The following is a 22,014-nucleotide window of genomic DNA, read 5'->3' on the forward strand; positions in this document are numbered from 1 at the left end:
TATATTTGAGGGATGCCGCCGAGTCGGTATGAAGAAAGCAAGAAAGAGAGGCGAGGAAGAGAATGAAGGATGAGAGAAAAAAGGGAAAAAATGGGAAGAGAAAAAATACCAGCAGCGAGTGACAAGATACCTGACGCCACACTCCTCGCTTACGTCCTTTTGCCTGAAATAATAAACCGAACTTTATTATACTTGCGGACGACGAAGAAAGAAATCTCGTGCCTTCGACACACGTCACTACTTTGTTCTTCTCTCCATCAACGAATATCATATATTTTGGCAAATACACATCGTAACATCGATGATCGAACACAAATGGAGTCGAGAATTCGAATAACAAATCGCAGTTATGCGTCAACGACCGTTCGCTCTTAACGATTAAATTCTATTTTATTTTCTATCCTATCGACTAAACTTTCCTTTCCAATGGCACCAAACGGTTGGGAGGGAACGCTGAATTTTTTGGGGATTTCGTGATATTCGTTTTTCCCAATTTTACAAATAGTTTTCGAACATTCACTTTTTCTGGGCGCGCGCAGTCATTCGGTGAGTTTGAATCTCCGTCGTTCGATGCTGCGAAAAAGGGGTCGAGCACAGTGCGCAACGTTGAAAAAGCACGCCAACTCTCGCTCCCTTACTTCGGAGCCTCCGGAGTTTCTCTCCGCGGAGAATCGTCCGCTGGGTTCGATCGGGATGACAAATTTTCCGGCTCCACGACCTCCTCCCCGTTCGACTCGGTTCTCTTCTCCCGGAAATTTTCTTTGCCCCGATTATCGTGGAAGGCGTAACTGACGCTACTCGTGCTCGAAGCGCTGCAATTGCTTTCGCTGTACTCTCGACGCTCCGGCCGGTGATCACGCGGCCTCAGGAGCGCGTCGTCTCGAACGGAGAAGGCTCCGCTCGGCTGCTCGACCAATTCACTTTCCCGATTTTTCAACATCTTACCGGCCGTCGCGTGCAGCCAATCCTGCTGATTCAGTCGACGCGAATAATCGAGAAATGCGTAGCCCTGCGAATGAGAACACCAAATCCTGCAGATACAATCGTTTCGACAAATTTCTAATGCCGATCGATTGCGAATGTCGAATAATCAAATCCCGGAGGAATTTAAAGCTGGAAAAATAATCATTTTGCCACCGAGTCGAGAAGCTTTTTCGATCATCGCCCCCTTGCAAATTTTATTATTTCCCTGCAACTGAGCAAGGCAGCAGCAAGAAAAAGCGCAATTCGAAACGAAGACATTTTTTGAAAACGCGTTGAAAGATAAACGATTTTTTACGCACAGTCCCTATGCCTCGGTGTGTTTTTCTTCATATTTAAGGGGGGTCCTGCTTCGGGAAGTCAAAAAAATCGAATGTTTTGGGGAATGTTTTTGGATAGACGGAAATAACTCACCAAAGCGAACTTTTCGGTAGAGTTTCAAGGATCTATTGAGAATACAAAAACATTTTTTTCATGTGAGAAATACTAATTTGTACACGGTTTACGTGCAAAGTCTCATTGCCGAAGCTTCTGAGCTGCGTACAATGTGGGGATCGTGATTATTGTCTGCAACAGAAATTCCAAATGTATTTTTCCATTTTCATATATTTTTCTTCCATTTTAAATTGCGAAAATCTATATTTTTAGCGAGTTTGAAAAAAAAAATGCTTCTGAACCAGGAGAATATCACTTCAATGTACTGTAAATATAGAATTTCGCAATTTTTTCGGATTTTATAGGTTCATATAGAAGAAAAATGTATGAATATGGAAAAAACATTTGGAATTTTTGTTGCAGACAATAATTGCGATCTCCACGTTGTCTCCCAGCTGAGAAATTTCGACGATCAGACTTTGCACATAAACCATGTACGAATCTACGAATTAGTATTTCTCGCATTAAAAATATGTTTTCGTCCATTTGAAATATCCTTGAAACTACGTCAAAAAGTTCGCTATACGGTGAGTCATTTTCCTCTGTCCTAAAAACAGTCTCGAAAACCATCGATTTTTTGACTTCCTAAAGCAGGACCCCCTTAAACCCGCGTTTATCCAAATAACCAATAAGACGAACCCTTGAAAACTTGATACGCGTGTCAGTCGACGTGTAAATTTCAAGACTTTCCAAAGAAAATAAAAAAATAAAAAAAAAAAAAAAAGAAAACGAAAATCCAAAAAATGGACAGCGCGTCATCACAGTATCCGAATACTTTCGTTCGAATGAATCCAACTATCGACAACATAATTAGTGAAATGGTTTAATAGTCAGAGTCAAATGACCTGAATTAAGAGAGAGAAAACTCACCGATTTGGTCTCACTGGAATCAGAAACGGCGGTGTGTGCAGGGATGGGTGCGATCCAGATGCAATCATCCGGTAAGATTTGTTGCAAGACTTGTTCCTCGTTAGGAAAATGTGGGAACCCAAGGGAGTTGGAAGATCGAATGGCAATTTTGGAATTGCTTGAGAACGGGAGTATGGAAGCTGGCAGGAAGCCGTCGGCAATGAGCTAAGAAGGGTTAAAAGGAAGAACGAATGTAATGCTCGGAATAAGGAACAAAGATGATCGTTTTATTCGATATTTTATATTTAAAGGGTGACTTTTCGAAAGTGTTTTTCGCTCAGAACGAATTAGGTATAATATTATGAGTTGATCTCCATTCAGTAAATGGTCCTCGCATCGGTCTAAAGGTTCGAAGGAAAATTGGAAGCATCGTTTTATTTTTTGCTATAAATACAATCGATAACCGCGTGGACAAAGTTAATGCTTTCGAAACTGAATTATTTCCGAACTCTCTTCGCCGACGTACGATATACAGTGATTTGGATAAAGGTTATCATTCATTTTTCATGTTGTGACAATTCAAACTGTACGAACGTAGATTAATGATATCCTCAAATCATCATGGACTCGTCCTTGACTGTGTAAATTGTAGGTCCTCGATACGCATAGTGCCGGCCTACGGTTACATCGTTGATAAGATTTTGTTAGATTTTCCAATTTTTCATTATTTTCTCGACGACTTTTATGTAACACGATTATTTTTACTATTATTTCTTTGTTTTTTTCAAAACTCAGACTCTTCGCCGAGCTTATCTTTCTCTAGCAATTTTTTCATCTCTCTTTTTTTTAATGATAATTATATTTTATTGAATTCGGAAATGTTAATTAGTACGATTTACATTTTCTCTCTCTCTCTCTCTCTCTCATTCTCTCTCTTTCTATTTTCTCGTTTACAAACGACAGCCCCCTTTTCATGGGCGAGGAAATTCTCCCATTGTTTCGTATCGATAACACTAAGAATAAAGATTATTCGCATTCGTTTTATATACGCAAAAATCTGCCTTGGACACACAACCGTTATTTATTTGGCATGGTATTTACTTTTCGATCATCGTCATTTTCCTTCATCTCCTTCATTTCGTGTTTTCACAATTCTGTGAGATCGCTCCCTCTCATTCTTTTCACACGTTTTTCCCCCTCTGCGCTCCTCGCCCTCTGTCAACTCGTGCTCCGAGTTCAGAGTCGAATTTTCCTAAATTCGTTATTTTCTCCACGTTTCATGCTACGATCTCATCGTTCGAAATATTTTTCCATCAACACACATCCGTAATGAAAGAATTTTGTATGACAACGAAACATGGAAAATGCGAATTTCAACACAAATTTACCCAAGAAACATCGAAAGTATAGTAGAGGAGCACGAAAGCCCTCGACGACACTTTTTCCCGTTGAATCGTCCCCGGATTTCCCTTTCTTGCTCCATTGTCGATCGCCCTCTTTTATATTTCTCTTTTCACGTTTTATCCATCGCTAATAGTGAAACTTAATATTATATTCATATTCGTACGTGTACGCCCATATACACCTGTACTTTTTTTGCCTCAGCACATTTCGACGGAAGAAATTTCATGTACAATAATGCATAAATTATCTCTCGAAATGGGAGATGCAATAAAGATGATTTATAAACCAGTGTCCGGAGGCTGGACACCGCAGATACACACTTGGGTTTCTTCTCTCCATTTTAATACCAACACACAGTTTCAATGTTTATCTACACTAATTAATGTGTCAATTCTCAGATGAACGCATTGTTTTCTCCTGTGGGGTCTCTAGAATATTGAAAAACCGATGGAACCAGACCTCACTTTAGGTTGGTTCTGAAAAAACTCTGGGTTTCCATAACATCCGACATTTTTTTTTCTACCCTCAGCATATTCGATGGTTCACAAATAAACGAGAATTTTCTGATTATCTGGCTCATCCCCCTCGCACGAACAACTCTGAATTTGTTCAATGGACCGCGTCAAATTGTATAATGTTTATTAGAGATCGTGGTTTAACGAGTTGCTCCAAATGCTCTATTTTCACCCCAACTTATCTGTCTTCTAAGCGCTATATTTTCTCTTCTATGACACATTTTATCGAGATTCAATCGATTTAACTAATATAAATAATATAATTCATATAATGTTATAAATAGTAACGATAGTAAGTGTATTTTTCTTTATAGACCTTTCGCTATGTCGATATCACTATATCAGTCATCTTTACACAATCACGGGTCTTATTGTAACGGCTGAAGATTATATCGATCACTATATTATAGTATCTCGTAACATTTTTCTTCCTCTCGTGGAAAGAGAGCACGAATTTATTCTCGACACTTTCATGTTTATCCGGCTAAACGATCTTTTGTACAAATACGTTTACAACGATTAATTCTGTTCGACCAAAAGTTCAGCGTTCAGCGACACGAGCAAGAGTATTTGATCGAATAACGGTTCGAAACGATTCAAAGTCGAGCAGAAATAAACTTGGACTTTTAGTCGTTTCATAATGATTTGATGCGGTTAAAAAACAACGTTTCGCTGGTCTTTCGGAATTTAATGATTTCGTAAAAGTTTTGATTTCTGTACAGTTGGCTCGGCGAGCAGAAAAAGACTCGAAGACTGCACTCGATTCCTTCGGAAAATCGACATTTTTATTCGGATTTTCTACATTTGGAGAACGCAAAGTTTGAATGTTTAATTGAGGAAAGGCAGAACGAAGAACGAGTTTTTTCTCACAGTGCTGTACTAAAAAATTGATTGACTAAGATTCAAGGCCGTAAAAGCACGCGATAGACATCCTTCAATATCCATACAGATATTGAGAGCCGCAGTAGCGCCTCGAGACGGGTATTACGCGAATGCACAACTTGTTTTAGGATTATTCAAAAATCGACTCTCTTCGCTCCAACTCTTTGGCGAGTGTGCGGGTCTCTTATACACGGAGAGAAAATTCCAGTGAAAACGAGAACTCGATATGGAAATCGAGTTCTCGCTTCCACGACGACAAAAGAACCGAGGAAAATCGATGAAAAACTGAAGAAAAAATTTCTGCTATGTACGATAATAAATTTCTAAATAAATCTTTGGCGGATCGTCGATGCTCGTGTTCGAGCTCCTCAAATTTGACTATGGTTGACTGTAAATTATTTCGATTGTGAAAACAGTACTAATCGTAGCAAAACGGCATCAATAGTTCTACTGGACAGTTCACAATCGAGTCGACATAAATTTTACGAGGTTTCCTTTGTCATAGCAAAATGCGCAATTCAAAAGTTTTTATTCGGAATTAACTTGGAAATTGGAATGTTTTTGGTAAAAACCTCCAAAATGGGCGATGTGGAAGCCACTGATTCAAGCGCGAATGAATTTTTTCTCTCCGTGCACGAAGGAGAATTTGTCTCAAGATTTGATACTTTGTTGAAGATCGGGACAGTAATTGTCCCGGAGTGGGGTCTTTTTCATTGAATCGAGCGAGTCGTTTTTTCGATTTACTTTCTCATTTAGTTACAAAAACGTGGCATTCGGTGCGTCGCGAGTTACAATTGAGGAATGGTCGATTCCCTTGGAACATTGGGGCGAAAAAAGTGGTTTTTTGTTTATCCTCGATCACCCTAATACGCGTGTTGCCTACGGCCTAGGTTTGCGCAACTTTGATAGTTGCAACGTCTCGTGCTTATGCGACTCGTATCGAACGGTCTGCGCTTGCGGAAGGGGAAGCGTCGCGTCCTGCGCCGCGCTCGGGCAGGTGCGCAAAGGTGAAAAACGGGGCGTGCGCACCGAAAATTCTTACGAATGTGAAGCGGAATCGATCGTCTCGCACCGAGCGATTAATCGAAGTTGCAGTTTAATGTTTTCTCGTGATTAGCAGTCCGATGGAGAACCCAAATTTTATTACGGGGACTGCGCAGTGACGTTTATATCACGGAGCACGATTCGAGCTTGTCATTGTCGCGTTATTAAGAGGAAACTGGAATTTCCTCGGCGGTTAGTTACCTCGCACGGAGAGAATCGAACGGTAATATTTAGAGTGAAATTCACTGTTAAATTTACCGTGATACATTTGACTGCGGGGACAAGTTAACAAAAAGTATTTATTTCTGTAACGCACTGTAAAATTTTAAGGGGTCTACGCTAATTAGACGGGCACTGAAAAGACTATTTTCACAAATTTCTTTTGACCTGTATAAATTATAATGATGAATATAAAAAGTGTTGGGCCTAAAAAATGCGCTCTTAAAATACACAAAAAATTTTTTTTTCATTCATTTTACTCGGTTTTCGCACAGAAAAATGGGGGAGAAGACAGGTCCAAAAAAAAGATGCGCTGTTGATAAAATCTCTGGATGGATGATCGGAGAAAAAAAACGGTTTTAGGTTCGATAGGCAAATTACTGTAGCGCAGATTATAAGATTTTTGATTTTACTCAAAAATGACAAAATGGCGGGCATTTTTCCAAAAACTACGAGAAAACACGTTTTTTGCATTAAAAAAATAGTTCCACTCAAAATTTCAAAATTCGCGTGATACGCGCGTGATTGCTACGGTCATGAAGAAAACGCGGTAAAATTTTGGCAAGCATCGGTTTAATAGTTTCGGAGATTTTATCAACGAGCCGCCCAAAAAGGTAATTTTGAGAGAAACGCGTTTAAACAAAGGCAGGTACGCGGTACCGCGGCGGTGCGTATCAGCGCGCTCAGACAGCCGAGTAAACGTCGCTCAAAAGTGCCCTCGGACTGCTCAGATCTTTATAAAATTTTAGTATGATACTTTTAAATGCGTTTTCGTTCGAAAAGTGCAATAAAAATAATCGATTTTTGAAAATTCTATCTAGGACAGACCCTTTAAAGGTTTTACGGAATTTTATGGAAGAAAAATTGAATTTTTCTTCCATAAAATCGTGAATTGCAGCTCCTCACCGCACTAGCGTTTCTCGCGATAATTTTTCAAATTTAATTCTCTCCGTGCGGAACACGCTCGATGGACAACGCGCCCGACTCCACGCTCCTTCGTTCCCGCTCTTTTTTTCTACAAGTAAAATCTTCGAGTAAGTATAAATCGCAGCATTTTTACAGCGGAATAATCGAGAGTAAGGAAATCTCGGCCGATCGCGCACGTCGCTTCGATATATCGGGAGACGAAAATCCTCAGTGATATTATTCTATACAGATAAAAGTCCGTGCAGCCTTTCGGGAGGACGAATATGTGAAAATCCTTCTTTCACTTCTACCATTTACATAATCCCACTAGTATTGGAAAAAAGATCACAACGCGTTGTACTTTAGAGCTGAATTTGAGTTCCGAGTCGAAGCTGATATGCCGCGGAGTTACTTCAACTCGTTTTCTCCGCTTGACGTTCGCGACCGTGCCAGAGCAACAATAAAATCTAGAGTAAAATATCCGTCGTACAATACATTCGATCCGGTGTCCACGGGGGCGCGGTATTCCCTCCTTAAATTCGTACTTTCCTCTCGTATTCAACACTTTCTCTAATTACTTTGGCAAAAAAGCAAACTCTCAGTTCGCGTACTTCTCGCCCAAATGATTCGTGCCTCGAGCTCGGGTTGGCTGCGATCGCGGAACGATCCACGACCGTTTTCACGCACCGGAAAATTCCGAACGCTTCACACTCTTCGAATTTCCAACGAAATTATTCTCAAAACTACTCGACACGGTCGTGCACCGAAACGCTCACTCGAAACAGCGTCCTCGAATAAATCGGCCGGGCTCCCATAAAACAGATAAACTTGACGCTCCTCCTTTTCGAGTTTTCGACGTCCTTTCAAAATCTACGGAATAAAAACTAACGAAATTGGAGAAAACGTTGGTCCCATTACAGTGACAGGAGGATGGGTTCAGCGAGAATATTCGTTAACCAAACTCACGTCGTCGCCTATTTTTATTCATCCATTTTCAACCATATACCCCAACCAATTTTTTATCGAATTCTCATTATATTTTCGATCAGGATAACCGCAGGCTCTGGAATCGCTTCCAGACCCGACTCTCTTTCGCCTCTATATGCACGTAACATTCAGATAATATTGACCTATTACCTACTAAATAATTCGTATTTATAAGTATTCATATATTCATATATATATATATATATATATAGATTTATATATATATTATCACATATTTAATTTTTTGATAATAAATATTAGTAACCTATTAACAATAATAAATCGTTAACGTACATATGATGTAGAATTCTCCATTTTGATTATCATATACGTATAGCCATGCTCACTTCAACCGCGGCGTTTGATTATTTATTGTCGATTTCGGACGCGGGTGTTTGTCGAGATAATGCGAAATGCGCGGAGCCTCTGTCGAGAGAAGTGCCTCGTGAATGGCTCGTGTTTGTGGGAATCCTGATTCGAGTTGAAACGCTGTTGATCCAGTTTTCCCCGGATAGATACGAAAATTGTGTTGGGGAAGTGACTCTTGGGGTGCGGAGCGGTGCCCTTGGCACCGGGGGAGATCGAATCCTCGACGCGCTTGCGAGGAGGCTTTTGGCCGATGGAATCGCGAGCGGGTTGGGATTCGAAGATGGGCAAATTTGTGGTGGCTTCGGAATGGAGCGTGCGTCCGAGAACGGCAAAAAATGAACTGTTGCGTTTCGACGAGTGAGCACGAGTCCATATGCTATGTTCGTGTATATACTGCTGATCGGGGAAAATTCGTCGCCCTTTTGGAATTCGCTTGTTCGATCGTCTCTCGATCGCGATCCTTCGTGCCTCCAGTTCGGGTTATCCTACGCGGAGAGACTTTTATAGCGAAAATTGCTATGTTTTTATAGTAACGTCGGACCACATCGATATTATTGTAATAATCGCTACAGGGTGTGTCAAATAATGCAAAAGTTTGGGGAACCATCACCACAGTTCGCAGCAAATAATTCGCTGTACCATTTAAAACATGAAGACCGAGAGAATTTTCATAAAAAACATGGTAAATAATGAAATGATTTGATGAAAATTTTGGAGACAACGTATTTTCGTATTTTCCCTTTTATCGCACTGAATTCTGCTCAATAACGTAGCAAAATTCATGCCCCCACCAATTATACGAGGCGTTGCGAGTATACAAACATGAAAATTAACCAGTGACGCATAGAAAAATTTCAAGCAATTTGTCCACTCCGATTCACCAATTTTCAACATTTCGCCAAAGACACGAGTGACATTCGGAAATTTTGCCGGTCGTACATAGTAAATTTGCTTTCGGCATGAAAATTACTATGCGCTTTTTGGTAAAATGTAATAGAATGGCGATGCGGTACAGGGCTGCTATAAAGAATAGCAAATTTTTCTAGCAAATTCATCCGAAATATTCGCATAAAAGTCTCTCCGTGTACTCATCGTGTTCGTTTTTTTGTCAAATTTATAATTACACGTGTCGACACAGGTGCAAAGAATAATTGATTTTCGCGCGCAGTCACTCTTCCTCGGGCGTTTTCGTACTGACAGTTCGCGACGTTGCGCTTCGCGCGCTCTCCGGACCGTCACCAGCAGTCGCTCCGTTTTTGTCCGACCGGAAGTTAACAAGACGGGAAACGACACAATTTCCTTCGAACGCGAGCTCACTGTTTTGGAATCGACTCACGTTCGAGTAAAACCCATTTTCGAGGGCTCGCGACGGACGAATTTTTTCGTCCGTTAAATACGCCTCCGTAGAGCACCGAAGGACACAATCTTCTAGCTTTTATGAAGTTTTTGGAATACTGAAATTGGACCGATGACGGCTCCGGAGGACCGAACGATTCGAGCAACTTTTTCACTTTCTTTCTACTCAAAAGCAAAGATAAAGAGTGACTCCGTGGCTTCTTTCGCACGAAGCTGGTGCACCTACTCACCGCACTTTTCATCATTTGCCCAGCCGCATAACGAGTTAATTCACCGCAAAAAAGATCCACGAACGGTATGGAAAGACTCTGCAGAACTATACTCAACGGAGAAAGACAATATGAGACGGACAAACATGCGCGAATGTACACACGAGAAAAACGATGAAATATTTGACGTGACGTGCTTTTTTCTTCCTTTTCGGTTATTCATCTCGGGCATAAATGGAAAATTGTTTTTTGCTTCATGTCAACGAGTGCGCTTCGTTTGAATCACTCGAATAATATTACGTAATACTTAATATATCCAGTCCATCGAAAGGCACAATTTTGATAACCAATTGAAATTCTTTTCTCGTTTTATCTGGCATTGTTTCTCCCTTTCCCTTCTCAATGTTAAACATTTCATAATCGCTTGCAATAAACATTATAATTCTCTCGCCTAACGTCAAACTCGAAAATGAGAGAAATTTTGGGGCGTGGTTCAAGTCAATCTCGTTCCTCTCGCTCTCCCCCTCTCCTTAATAGATAACACGTTTTACAATCACCAAAGAGAGAACACCAATACGGAGCCGTGTATAAGATCGTACGTGAGCACAGTGTACGTGGTCGCTAAACACCCTAAATTTCACAGCAAACTCTTTTCTACTCGAATTTCATCAACTTTTTACGCGACAACGATCGAACGAAAATTGCCTTTTCTTTCCCCTTCGCGATACGAACCCGCCAGGGTTATTTACCGGCTTGGAAGTCTGCGGGGATCAGAGAAAGTATTCTCGATGTGAAATGTAAATTGATCACTTTAGAGATTGATTGGGCAAAAATGAAAGCAACTCGAGCTTGAATATCTGTTCTAAGAAATATTCTCAACATTGGTAAAATTTGATATAGTGAATTTGAAAAAATCTTGAATTTTGCATCGCTCGAACGCAACGATTCGATGAACGCCCATTTCTCGGTGGGCGGACTCGACGCTGTCTTGCCGAGTCTTCTGACCTTCCTCTCCAACGGACGAACAAAATTAGCCAAAAGGGGAAGAATTCGGAAGAGGATAAAAAAATAGTTGAAAATTCCTTTTGTTTTTTCATCGATTTCATTTTGGATTTCTGATAAATATGTGGAAAATAAGGCGAAAAAAATCGTGCCACGCTTGAAAGTTGATGGATGCAGAAGTGAAATTTCGAACGAACGAAACGAAACGAAATTTCGACTTTTGGCATCGGGAATGGAGCTGGGATCTGAACTGATTCCGAGAGAAAAATGGGAAAAGTTTGAGGACGCGCGAAGGAGGGATGCTGGAAAAATGGAAAAACGAGAGGTAGGTAAAAAGTGTCGCTGCGCTTCCAACGATCCAAAATCCAATGGCATGGGCTATACGATTACTTGTTCGATTACACGGATTAATTAGGTTTCGCTACCTATCGCATTGACATACGGACTGTGCCATCGTGGGATCGCTGCAGCTCCTGCAGCCGTCCTACCCCCGGATGGTCCCATATTTCTATCATCGTTGTAATAATTTCCACCTATCGTAAGACTATTGTTGAAGCTCGTACTGTCATTGTTTCGATCGCTAACGGGATTGTTGGTATTATCGTTACTTCCGTTGCTCCGAGGATTGCAATCGTCCGTACGGGGGTCGGTTCGACCGCGTCGATTTCGGGAGGACGTTGACGAAGAATTGCTCCGTCCGGGTGTGACGATCGAGCAATTGTCGGCGAGCATATTGCTCGAAGGGGAGGACGAATCTTCGCAGTTTTCGACCATTTCGATGCTGCGATCGTTCAAACCCGGCGTCGAATTGCACGAATTTTGGGAAAGGTTACTCACGTTGTTCGCGTCACCGCCGACCATATTTGCGAAAAATTCCGATCTCGAGAAGCGCCCGATTTCCGTCGAGCCAAACGCTTGGTGAAAACCTGGCAACGGTTGCTTGCTACAATTCCCTGATTTCTTGTGCCTCGATTCACTCGGACTCGGGCACTCCCCGTTGTAACGTTGCTCTCGTTGCTGCGGCTCACGATTTTTCACCAACTGATGACCGCCCTCCTGACCGTCGGTTCGGTCCTGCTCCTGCTCATCCTGCTGAATCTTCGCCTCGCCCTCGCGCCTCGATCTCATCACGAGCGAACTCTCATTCGCACACCCCACGCCCTGGCCGCCGTTCGACGATTCCCATCGAGGACCGTCCTCCATCCTTTTCTCCGGATCACGCAGCTGCGACATGTTCAACGGCGACATCGCGTTCGATTGCAGCTTCGACTACGACGACAAACAAATAAATCATTTTTTCTTCCTTCCCCAACTCGAAGAAACAAACTGAAAAGCATCCACTTTCATCCCATCGTTCATTTCCATTTTTCATTCCCTCAATTTTCTGCATTAGTCCCAAAAATAAAAAAAATGTGGAATTAGCCTAAACAAATTGGCGAAAAACTGGCCGATTCGTAAGAACTGTCGCTCGGTGCGCGGCTCAACGGTTGCTCATCCAAGTACCGACAGTATTTGACGTTGCGATCGTTCATCCCGAAATTACGAGGGCTCTCACCTGCTGCTCTTGTTGGGAATAACTCGGATGGAGTCTGTGGCTGATTTCCATGTGCTTGTTCTGCATGTAGGGCATTTGCATCTCGTCCGGATATCCACAATGCTGGTTTTGCTGGTGTTCCTGGAGGAAGACCATGTGCCTGGGCCCTCGAGGCACGGTGGCTGAAAGGAAGATTCGTTGGCTCGGTTAATCTGAATGGATTTAGGATAAACTTTTGGACGAGAAAAGAGACGATTGAAATTTCTTTCGGCCCCGTTCGAAATTAGGATCGGACAAAGATTATTTCCCTGCCAAAATGCTTTCCTACTCGTTGCCGATTAATCGGTAAACGGAGAGACGAAAAACAGGTTCATTCGTACTTACCAAGTGGCACGGTACAGAACTGGTTCCAGCCAGTGTGTGCATGCACGTTATTCGATTGCATAGCTGGTTGTAGGTTTCCCATTTTCGAGAGTGCGCCGCCCGACCTCGAGTGATAAGGCGTTGGACCGTTCTGGAGTGAGTTCGATTTTGGTAAATTCAGTAATTACGAAAAATTCGGTGAAACGCACTTGAAAAGAGTGAGGCTCGATGAAGGGACGATTAACTAGAGGGAACTTTCGCACTGGTACGATTTTGATGGATCGTGAAATTTCAAATTTGGGGAAGCAAAATCAAGTTTTCGATTAAACGACAGAAAATATTTCAAATGTCATAAAAGTGAGTAAATTTGGGACGGTGGATTCTGGTATTTGTGCGTGAATATTCGGATTGTGAATTTGGGGACGACGACAAAGTTTTTTGGAGGGCAGATTTTCCCGTTTTTTTTCATCACTGTCGCTTTTCTCATTTTTTTCGTTTGCGAAGATTTTTCGAAACTGTAAATGTTTGAATATGCGATTGAAAGAACGAGCGTACTTGATAAGGATGCCATTTTTGGGCGTCGGAAAATTCAGCGATAACGCAATAATCGTTGGGCTCGTGGGAGGACGGTTGGTGTCCTGCCAAATTTCCGGAATTCCCGTGAGCGGAAAACTCGTTGGAATAGGTGGGAGGATTAGAGGCTGCGGAAAAGCCGGCACATTCAGCCTGTTTTCTCAAAACCTCTTTGGTCTTATCGAACGTTCGGTGTTGCTGCTGTTGCTGGTGCTGGGCCACCGTCATGACCTGGAATCGATAATCTAATATTAAACCAACGGGCCTCTCGGCAAACGCGATGCTCATTGCTTCCCGATACACTTTGATTTTCAGGTAAACGTTCGAGCTATGAAAACGTATCGATTGAAGCAGATGAGGAAGTTTGCGAGGAGAAGATTCCCTCGAATGAGGTCAAATCTTTCAAAAGGCACATTTTCAACAAACTCTTCCAATTTCAACATTTTTTCAATTACATCGGGAATGAACAGTATACGAATGGCAAAGCCATTCGAGGAGCTTTTCCTCGAGGTAAAAGATTTTAATTCCAACGAATGAGGCTTCAAATGAACTGGAACGAATTACGAATCGAGCTTTCAATCATCCCAGAAGGATCGTATTTTATGAGTATCTAAATTGCATCGATTTTAACTCCTTAATAGAAGATATAATGACTCTAAATTAATGTCAAAGTTATCAATTCAAAACTGTAAGTACATTTTTTCAATTTATCTTTTGGCAAATTAAATTACAAGCCATTAATTAATCGACAATCCATCATTGACTGAACCCCAAATTTCATTCTTTCCTGGCTAAAGTACCATACTTTTTTATGTCAAAAATCGCCTTAGCGATGGAGTAGCAAATGGATTAAGAAAAAAGTATAAATAAAAAGACTGAAGGCTACGACAGGAATGGGCCAAGCCAAGAAGAAACAAAACGCCGAAATAAGCAAATGCGAGGTTATACGAGTGCTCGTTACCAATTTCGTTCAATCTTTAAGGTACTATTCTTTATTACCAGTAAGACAATCGTCTCGAATTATTTCCCAGATCTTCGTTATATTCATTATTATATATTCGTTATTGTGCACTTTTTCATAAACTTTGTAAGAAGAGTTCATTCGTTAAATGGAAAAATAAACGATCCTTTAAGCATAGTCCTGAAAATCCTGTGTATTTTTCTTCACATTTAAACGCGTTTATCTCAATGACCAATAAGACGAAGTCTTTAAAATTTGACGTGCGTGTCAGTCGACAATAAAGCTCTGTCTGCATTTCAAGACTTTCTTAAGAAAATTGTATCGTGCGTGAACTACCTTGATGACGAATGCTGCGATGATTAAACTCACCCTCGGCGATAGTATCGGCTTCAAATGGTTCGTGGATGGAGCATGAGAAGGAGGAAACCACGGATTGATTATACGATTGCCGGTGTTGAACGATGGACTACCGGGCAAAGAGGAAACGCTCGCAGCACCGATCGATCCCCCGTTAACGACCGATGCCGAACAGTTTAGTGGATGATTTAGAAAATTCGTCGATCCTGTTGCCAAGGATGGTGATATATTATCGGCGACGCTGTTGCTACCGCAACCAGGACCGCCGACGCTCGTGTTCCCTCCTGCGGATGCTATCGCCGTTTGTAATATCGTCTGTCTCGATAATTCTCGGCTCTGCTCTCTCATCGCCTTTCGCAATCGTGCCTCTTTCGGATTGTACACGTAATCTGCGTTCCACGAGGACAAAAAACGCTCCGTTAACCATTTTTTTGATAGAAAAAATCGATTGCACGATTGCAACGATCGGGGTGTAACGAGAAAACACGAGAAAAACGTTCTCAAAGTGATCCATTCGAAATTGCTTTCCAAGCAAATATTTCGCGAGCTTTTAATCTTCTGACAAGGAAACCAAACCTTTTCGAACCATATTTACAGGAGCATCAAGTAAATTCGTTCCATGCGATCGAGCTACTGCGCTGTAACCATGAATTTTCTAAGAATTTTGTCAAAAAATATCTCGCACCTAAGGATCTTCGAATCTCCAGTTTGAAATTCGGAAAAAAACGTATCGAAAGCTGATTCCCGCGAGAGTTCAACCCCTTCCCAGTGCGGTGAATATGAGATTGTCAGAAAAACTTATTTCCCTTAATCACCCTAACGATTGGGTCTCGGAGAATACAAAATCGAAGAGCTGCACGCAACAACATGCACGTGTGCATGCGCTATAAATGAGTATCACACGAGAAGTATTACAGTTCTTGTTAAGAGTTCTCTACGTCTGTCCAGCCGGTGTTATATTGATTTTGGCTTTGAGAGGCGACGGAAAGGAAGAAAGAAAAAAAAAAAAAAGAAAAGTAGTAACTCATTTATCGTACAGCGGAAGAATTTCCACGCGTTAAAATGTTGCGGTACAGAAATCGAGTCGACGATTCAACGGGGTCGGATATGCAGCTCGATTGTGCTATTTTCAAAATAGAGGATTCGTGAATCATCGATACAATATACGACTCCTGCGTCTATGTGCAACAGATGAAATAGGACCGATCGATTATCTTTCACAGTCGCGCTAGTCAACCCGTATGCGGGGGGGGGGGGGAAGGAGGAGAGTCGGTGGTGGAAAAGAAGTGACGTTGCCTGCAAACATCCGGTGTTCGAACGTGAGCCGCGCACTAGTCATATACACAAACAAAATGTCGTTTCAACTGAGCCGAGTTTGACTATAAATTCATCAATTTTTTCCTCAAAAATTCCTTTTTTTCTGAGATTCGAATAAACTGGGAATATTTCAATGAAATCATGAAACACAGCGAACGCAATATTTGGTCGTGCTGCTCGTCAACTTCGGGAATCGAATGGACTCGAAGACATAAAATTCGGTGGGTCGGTTCGACGGCGCCGAATAAACAGACTCTGTCCAGCTAAACTATTTTTGCACGAAAAAAATATTTTTTCTAACCTATTCTCCGAAGCTTTGGTTGAAAAGTCTTCCTCTTTACGATCGAGCCCATGAATCCTGATGTTAATTTCTATGATCGATGTCGAATCGTCGATCGAGCAACGTTCGATCCGACAGACTCGGTAAAACGAGAATTTCAAAGTTCGTGGCTAAACGGGAAGTGGTTTTTGGTTCTTTCACAAAAATAGCAATAAACATTGTCAAATTTTGTCGTCGCAACGAATCCGAGTAAACTCGGAGGCTCAACCATCGTGCTCAATTATCGTGTCGCTCGCACGTTTATTTTGTTATTCGCAAAATTCGATGATTTTACTGAAAAAGGTTGAACAAACGACGAAATTTTATAATTCGGGGTAAAAAAGAGGTTTAAATGCACAAAACGAAATGCGGGGGTAAGCTCGAGAGAGCGAGTGAAAAATGTACCTGTCGGATAGGCAGGCGGGAGTCTGTTGTATCGCAAGGCATTGGGTTCGACAGCATCGGAGAGCGGAGCTGTTCCAAGCCCACCGCTAATTCCATACGCACCAGCCCCATAAGCGTTGGTATTGTCATAACAGAAATTGTGTTGTTGTTGTTGTTGATGATAAAAGTGGCCGTGAGCCGGATATGGCTGAACATAGTTGCAGCAATTCATCTCTAGCAGATAAGATGAATCTCGAAATCTCGATAAATTTGATTATTTTAAAGGGCGAGTGAACAAAGATCTGCGGAGAGATTCGTGGCTCGTTGTCGCTTTGCGGTTCGATCTCGCGAAATATATTATTGTCGTGTAAGAACACCACGAAATGAAAATTCAACGAGCGTTGATGCTTATGTGACTAAAGTTGTTTGATGCTTGCTCTCGATTCTTGATTAAATCCCGAATAATTAAGCACTCCTTGAGACACCGAGACACTGAAACTCCCGCGCGTTTTATCGACGATTCGCGAGGCATTTATTCTACTTCAGATTATCTAAAAAGCCTTTGGCTGATCCTCCAATTCCTCTTATTATCTGGAGTTATCGATCTGTTGTTATCAGTCCTGCTGTTTGGGTCGCGCGCGCGGCACGCTGCTCGTGGTCCTATTATCGTACGTTCACAAGCCCAAAAATCGCGTTTTCGCTCGTTATTTCAAAGTGTCATTTAACCATCGTTTAATTAAATATTTATCATTGTAAGATTTGCCCGTTTGTGGGATTGGTGAAGTTTCTCGTTTCTGGCACACTTAATACGCACGCACGACACTTGTCTCGGTTTATTGGAAGATGCGACAAGCGATACGTTTACATTGGCCACTTTTAAACAAATATTCCGTAAATATTGCAATACATTAAAACGTTTTATAATTAATCGTTCTTCCGGAACGTTTATCCGTGTCTTTTGATTAGGTTTGCGGAGCTCGTGCGATCATTAACGGCGATAATGTTAACGGAGTTAATCGAACGACGGATATCTCGGTGGTGTCGAGGCTGCGGAAGGGAAGACCTTGCACTCGATGCACACGCACCGTCTATCGGGATTGGCTCCGTCGAGGACTGGTATCTCATCGACTCGGCGTTTCTCCTCGTCGTTATTCCCGTGCTCGTCGTTAAGTTTCACTGGGACGTTGGGGGGCGCGTAATTGTTGGTGTTTTCAGAGGCGTTTGAAGTTTCGATATCTCCGGAAGCGTTGTTTCCCTGGTGGTTGGTAGTTCGATTGAGGAAAGCTGCCCTGACGAGAGAAGACTCGAAGGAGTATATTATTTCGGGATTCGGCCACGACGACCAGCCCGATGTGAGTGATTTGCGATTGACAACAGCGTTGTAACGCTTCGAGATCGTGATTTTTATAAATATCGTTGACAAACGAGTGGTCAATGCGAGCGACGAGTACAAAGTGTTGAGTTTATTTGATGCTCGGTAAAGAGCATCAAACGACGAGACGACGTGCTGCCTCATCCTCGTGCTGGCTGTCAGGGAAGAAGAAGAAGAACGTCATCGACCCGGGGACAAAAACGCGAGTGCTTTTTACGCCGGGGGATGCTGACACTGGCTCTGCTCGCTCGCTCAACTTCCAACAACTCTTCCTCGCTTTATCGTGCTTCGTTTTTACCCCTCTTCCTTCCTCCGGCTCTCCCTCTCTGTTCCTCCCCTCGTCTCATCGCTCCCTCTCTCTCTCTCGGCTTATCGGCACCGCGTCGACGCGAATGCGGCTTCGGGAGTTTCGCGCGCGCGGGGTAGTCCCTCGCGCGCGCACCTCCTCCTGCTTTGCCCCTCGCGCACCTTGTCGAGGTGTGTACACGCTGCTTGCGGCTGCTGGGTGCTTGCGCGACGATGATGCTGATGCCGCGGCACGAAGGTCGAAATCGCAACCCTCTATCGCCCGAACTCCCAAACGACCTGGTGTACATGCCAAAAGACGCGAATAAAATACTCTCTCCCCCCCCCCCCCCCCCCCGCCCCTGGCCCTCCCCGGAGGGTGTTGGCCGGATCAACTCTTTTTTTACTCGACTTTATCCTTTCCTCTCTCTCTCTCTCTCGCTCTCTCTCGTTTTAACACGTTATTGCCCTCCTAACGATCCGCGCTATCGCCTTCATTTTCGTCTCTGACAAGCCAACTCTCCGCGTCTGTCTCGATCTATTCGTCGAACTTAAACTACAACGAAGAACCTCGAGTGCTTTGAGGAACGCTGAACGGTGCCATTGCCCGCGCCGCCCGATCGATCTTCAACTAATTCTCCGCGCGCGACATCGTATTACTGTACTTGTTCCAGTTTCGTCCGATACCGCGTCCAAACATCGCCAATTTATGTCGAAACTTTTCATGCCTCTTGACGTGATTCGATAAATTTTCGTTTTTCGATGAATTTTCGAAATTCCGTTCGTTGGACTGGAAAATTGACGCGGTTCCAAGTTTTTCCGGCTTCTATTCGATCGCGATGGAAGCTTTTCGGAGGCACTGAACCCTCCTATTCTCCATCTCTCAGATTTCCATTTTTATCGGAATCGCTTGGCAATTAAAAAGAGCAGCTTCGGTAAATCGATCCACAGGCGAAATTGTCGTTCGCGCGACAAAGTTTCGCTTGCCTCGTGACATATTTTATCATAAAATGAACAAATTCATTATTGCATCTTCACGACGAAACATTTCATCGAACTAAATGCGCTCTGAAATTCACTTTTATATTCTGCTGAATAATTACCGAAGCAAAAGTGTCACTTAACTAACTGCACTGAACTTTTCAACAGTTTCGCTCTGTTCAGACAAAAGATTCGTATGTTCTTCACGAAGCATATTGCGCAATGAAAAAAATAATTGGTAAATTTGACTCACCAAATGCGGTCAACGAAAATGTGTCAAAACTTATCAAATTTAGTTAAACTTTAACAAACAATAACTACGTCAATGTAACTACAGAATTCTATCAATAAATTACTTCATATTTTCTCGATTCGATCACATTTCGATTGTTACAACGAATTTTTTTTTTTTTTTTTGAACTCGTACTAAAGTATTCTGTTGAAGTGCATTATCAGCAATTATTTTGCGGTTTTATGTTATATGGTGAACGAAAAAAAAAGAAAGTGGATCTGTGCTCATAAAAATGATTAAATTATTAGGATTTTTGTCAAAAAACTGATCGAACAAATTTTTTGTTGTTTCGATAGCACGGATAATATAAATCGCAATATTTGGTGGCACACGAGCTTAGTCAGCTGATTGAATATCCTGGGAAATGAAGCAAACGTCGATAGTTGCAGCAACAAGATGTTTTTTTGGGCAAATTTCTCAAGATGCGATCAAAGATCTGTGCACTTAAACTATGCGGCGTAAAAACTGCAAATACTCAATGATTCAACGAAATAAACTTAGTTGGATGAAAAAAATTCCGTTTTCGAGGTGCTCGACTCTTTGAAAGAGCAGCAACATTCGAGTGTGGCTTTTTCTTGGAAACTCGACTCTTTTGAAAGAAAGTGTGCATCAGGATTGGCTCGACTCGCGCGGGAACGAAATTTTTGCGCCAAGGAAAGCTTTGTGCGAGTGTTTCGTTGTCGAGAAAAGCAACTGAAACGTGGGTTTTGCAGAAGTGAAAAAATACGAAATTCCCGGAGTGAATTGTGCCCGAAACCGCGTCTATAATCGGCAGGATTAAACTTCTTAATGGGACAAACGAATGGCGGTAGGCGAATGAAATTGTGGGGCAAAATGGTTTGACAAATGAGCGAATCGCTGGCGTCGGAGGGGGCAGGAGGCGAGCCGGGGAGAGAAGGAGAGCGGAGTGATAACGCGACGTCGACGAGTATTATCAGTCGAGGCGGACCAGGTGGCGCCGACGGAGTAAAATCGGCGGCTGTGGCGGCGCCACAGCATGCCACTTCAAATTAAAGCTCGAATGTGCTCAATGGCTTCTTCGTGCACTCACGACTCTGTCAGACTTCCTGAACACTTGTACCGAGGTTTCCTCGCAGTCGGAAAAAGATGAAAAAATCGAAAGACTTTGATAGAAGGATTAAAGAAATTTTCGAGTTTTCGATCCCCCCAATTCCATCGACACTTCGAAATTCGCTCTCCCCTCATTCCTCGTCCCCGTACGAATATTCCTCCGCTCGAACCCTCAAAACGATCCGACGAGAAAACCCACTTTTTCCGGTCGTTTCATACCCGCGCGGCGCGCGGACTCCCCCGCGCCCTTTCAGTGTCCCGAATGAGCAGCGCGGACGAACGATCCGGCTAGACGTTGCTGCGTCGCGTCGCCAGACCACACGCATCTCGCTTCCACGTTCCTCGCTATTTGACTAAACTTCGAACGCGTGGGGTAATCACTGCCTCCCATCTTCGCATCGCACATTTCCTCTTTCGCTCCCGTCTTATGATCGTCGGTTCATTCGCCTTCGGGGATTATTCAAATGGCCGCAACCGCGGGCCCGAGAGAGTTATTGAAAGTCCAGGCTCGAGTGAGAGTTCAAGTTCGTTGGAGAACAAAAGAGAAACGAATTTAGCCAACTTTTCAACGTCGCGACCGCTGATGCTCGACATTCAGTGGCATCGAGACCTTTCCACATTTTTTCCGCTCCAATGAATTTCCTCGTTTCAGATTAAACACGAACGAGCCTGACCATCGATGTGGCTACTTAAAACACCAATTTTCGGCTCGTTCCTGTTCCATCGGAAATCGATCCGAAGTGTCGCGAGACTAGTCTCCGATCGATCAGTGCTCGCCAGACCTTTAAATCGCCACGTAAAAGCCTGTCCGAAGATTTCAGTACGAGTTTAATCGCGGTTCGTTCAAGACCCACATTCGAATGTTGAGGATCGAGTTGTCAATGAATCGTGACCGTACACGACCGGATGGAATTGCGCGTCGACTCGCGCCGGTGTATTTTTGTGTTTGGATCTCCGCAGAGTCGCATCGTGCATACATAGACGAAGTCTATATAAAGGCGTGTATAGATGGATAACGTCGAGGTAGAGTCTCGGGTCGCAATCAAT

General features: G+C 42.8%; 1 protein-coding gene across 1 annotated transcript; it reads right to left on the reverse strand.

Annotated features, from left to right (window-relative positions):
* Positions 1-238: 238 nt before the first annotated feature.
* Positions 239-17,212, reverse strand: LOC122407317 (uncharacterized). The gene is made up of 8 exons (XM_043413448.1): positions 16,988-17,212; positions 14,959-15,335; positions 13,611-13,859; positions 13,077-13,206; positions 12,714-12,874; positions 11,996-12,427; positions 2,287-2,490; positions 239-1,009 (listed from the first exon to the last, which is right to left on the reverse strand). The coding sequence occupies exons 1-8, from the start codon at positions 17,196-17,198 to the stop codon at positions 635-637; spliced, it is 2,139 nt and encodes a 712-aa protein (XP_043269383.1). The 5' UTR covers positions 17,199-17,212; the 3' UTR covers positions 239-634.
* Between the last annotated feature and the right edge of the window lie 4,802 nt (positions 17,213-22,014).

The sequence above is a fragment of the Venturia canescens genome, chromosome 2 (genome assembly GCF_019457755.1).
Source record: "Venturia canescens isolate UGA chromosome 2, ASM1945775v1, whole genome shotgun sequence".
Lineage (NCBI taxonomy): Eukaryota > Metazoa > Arthropoda > Insecta > Hymenoptera > Ichneumonidae > Venturia > Venturia canescens.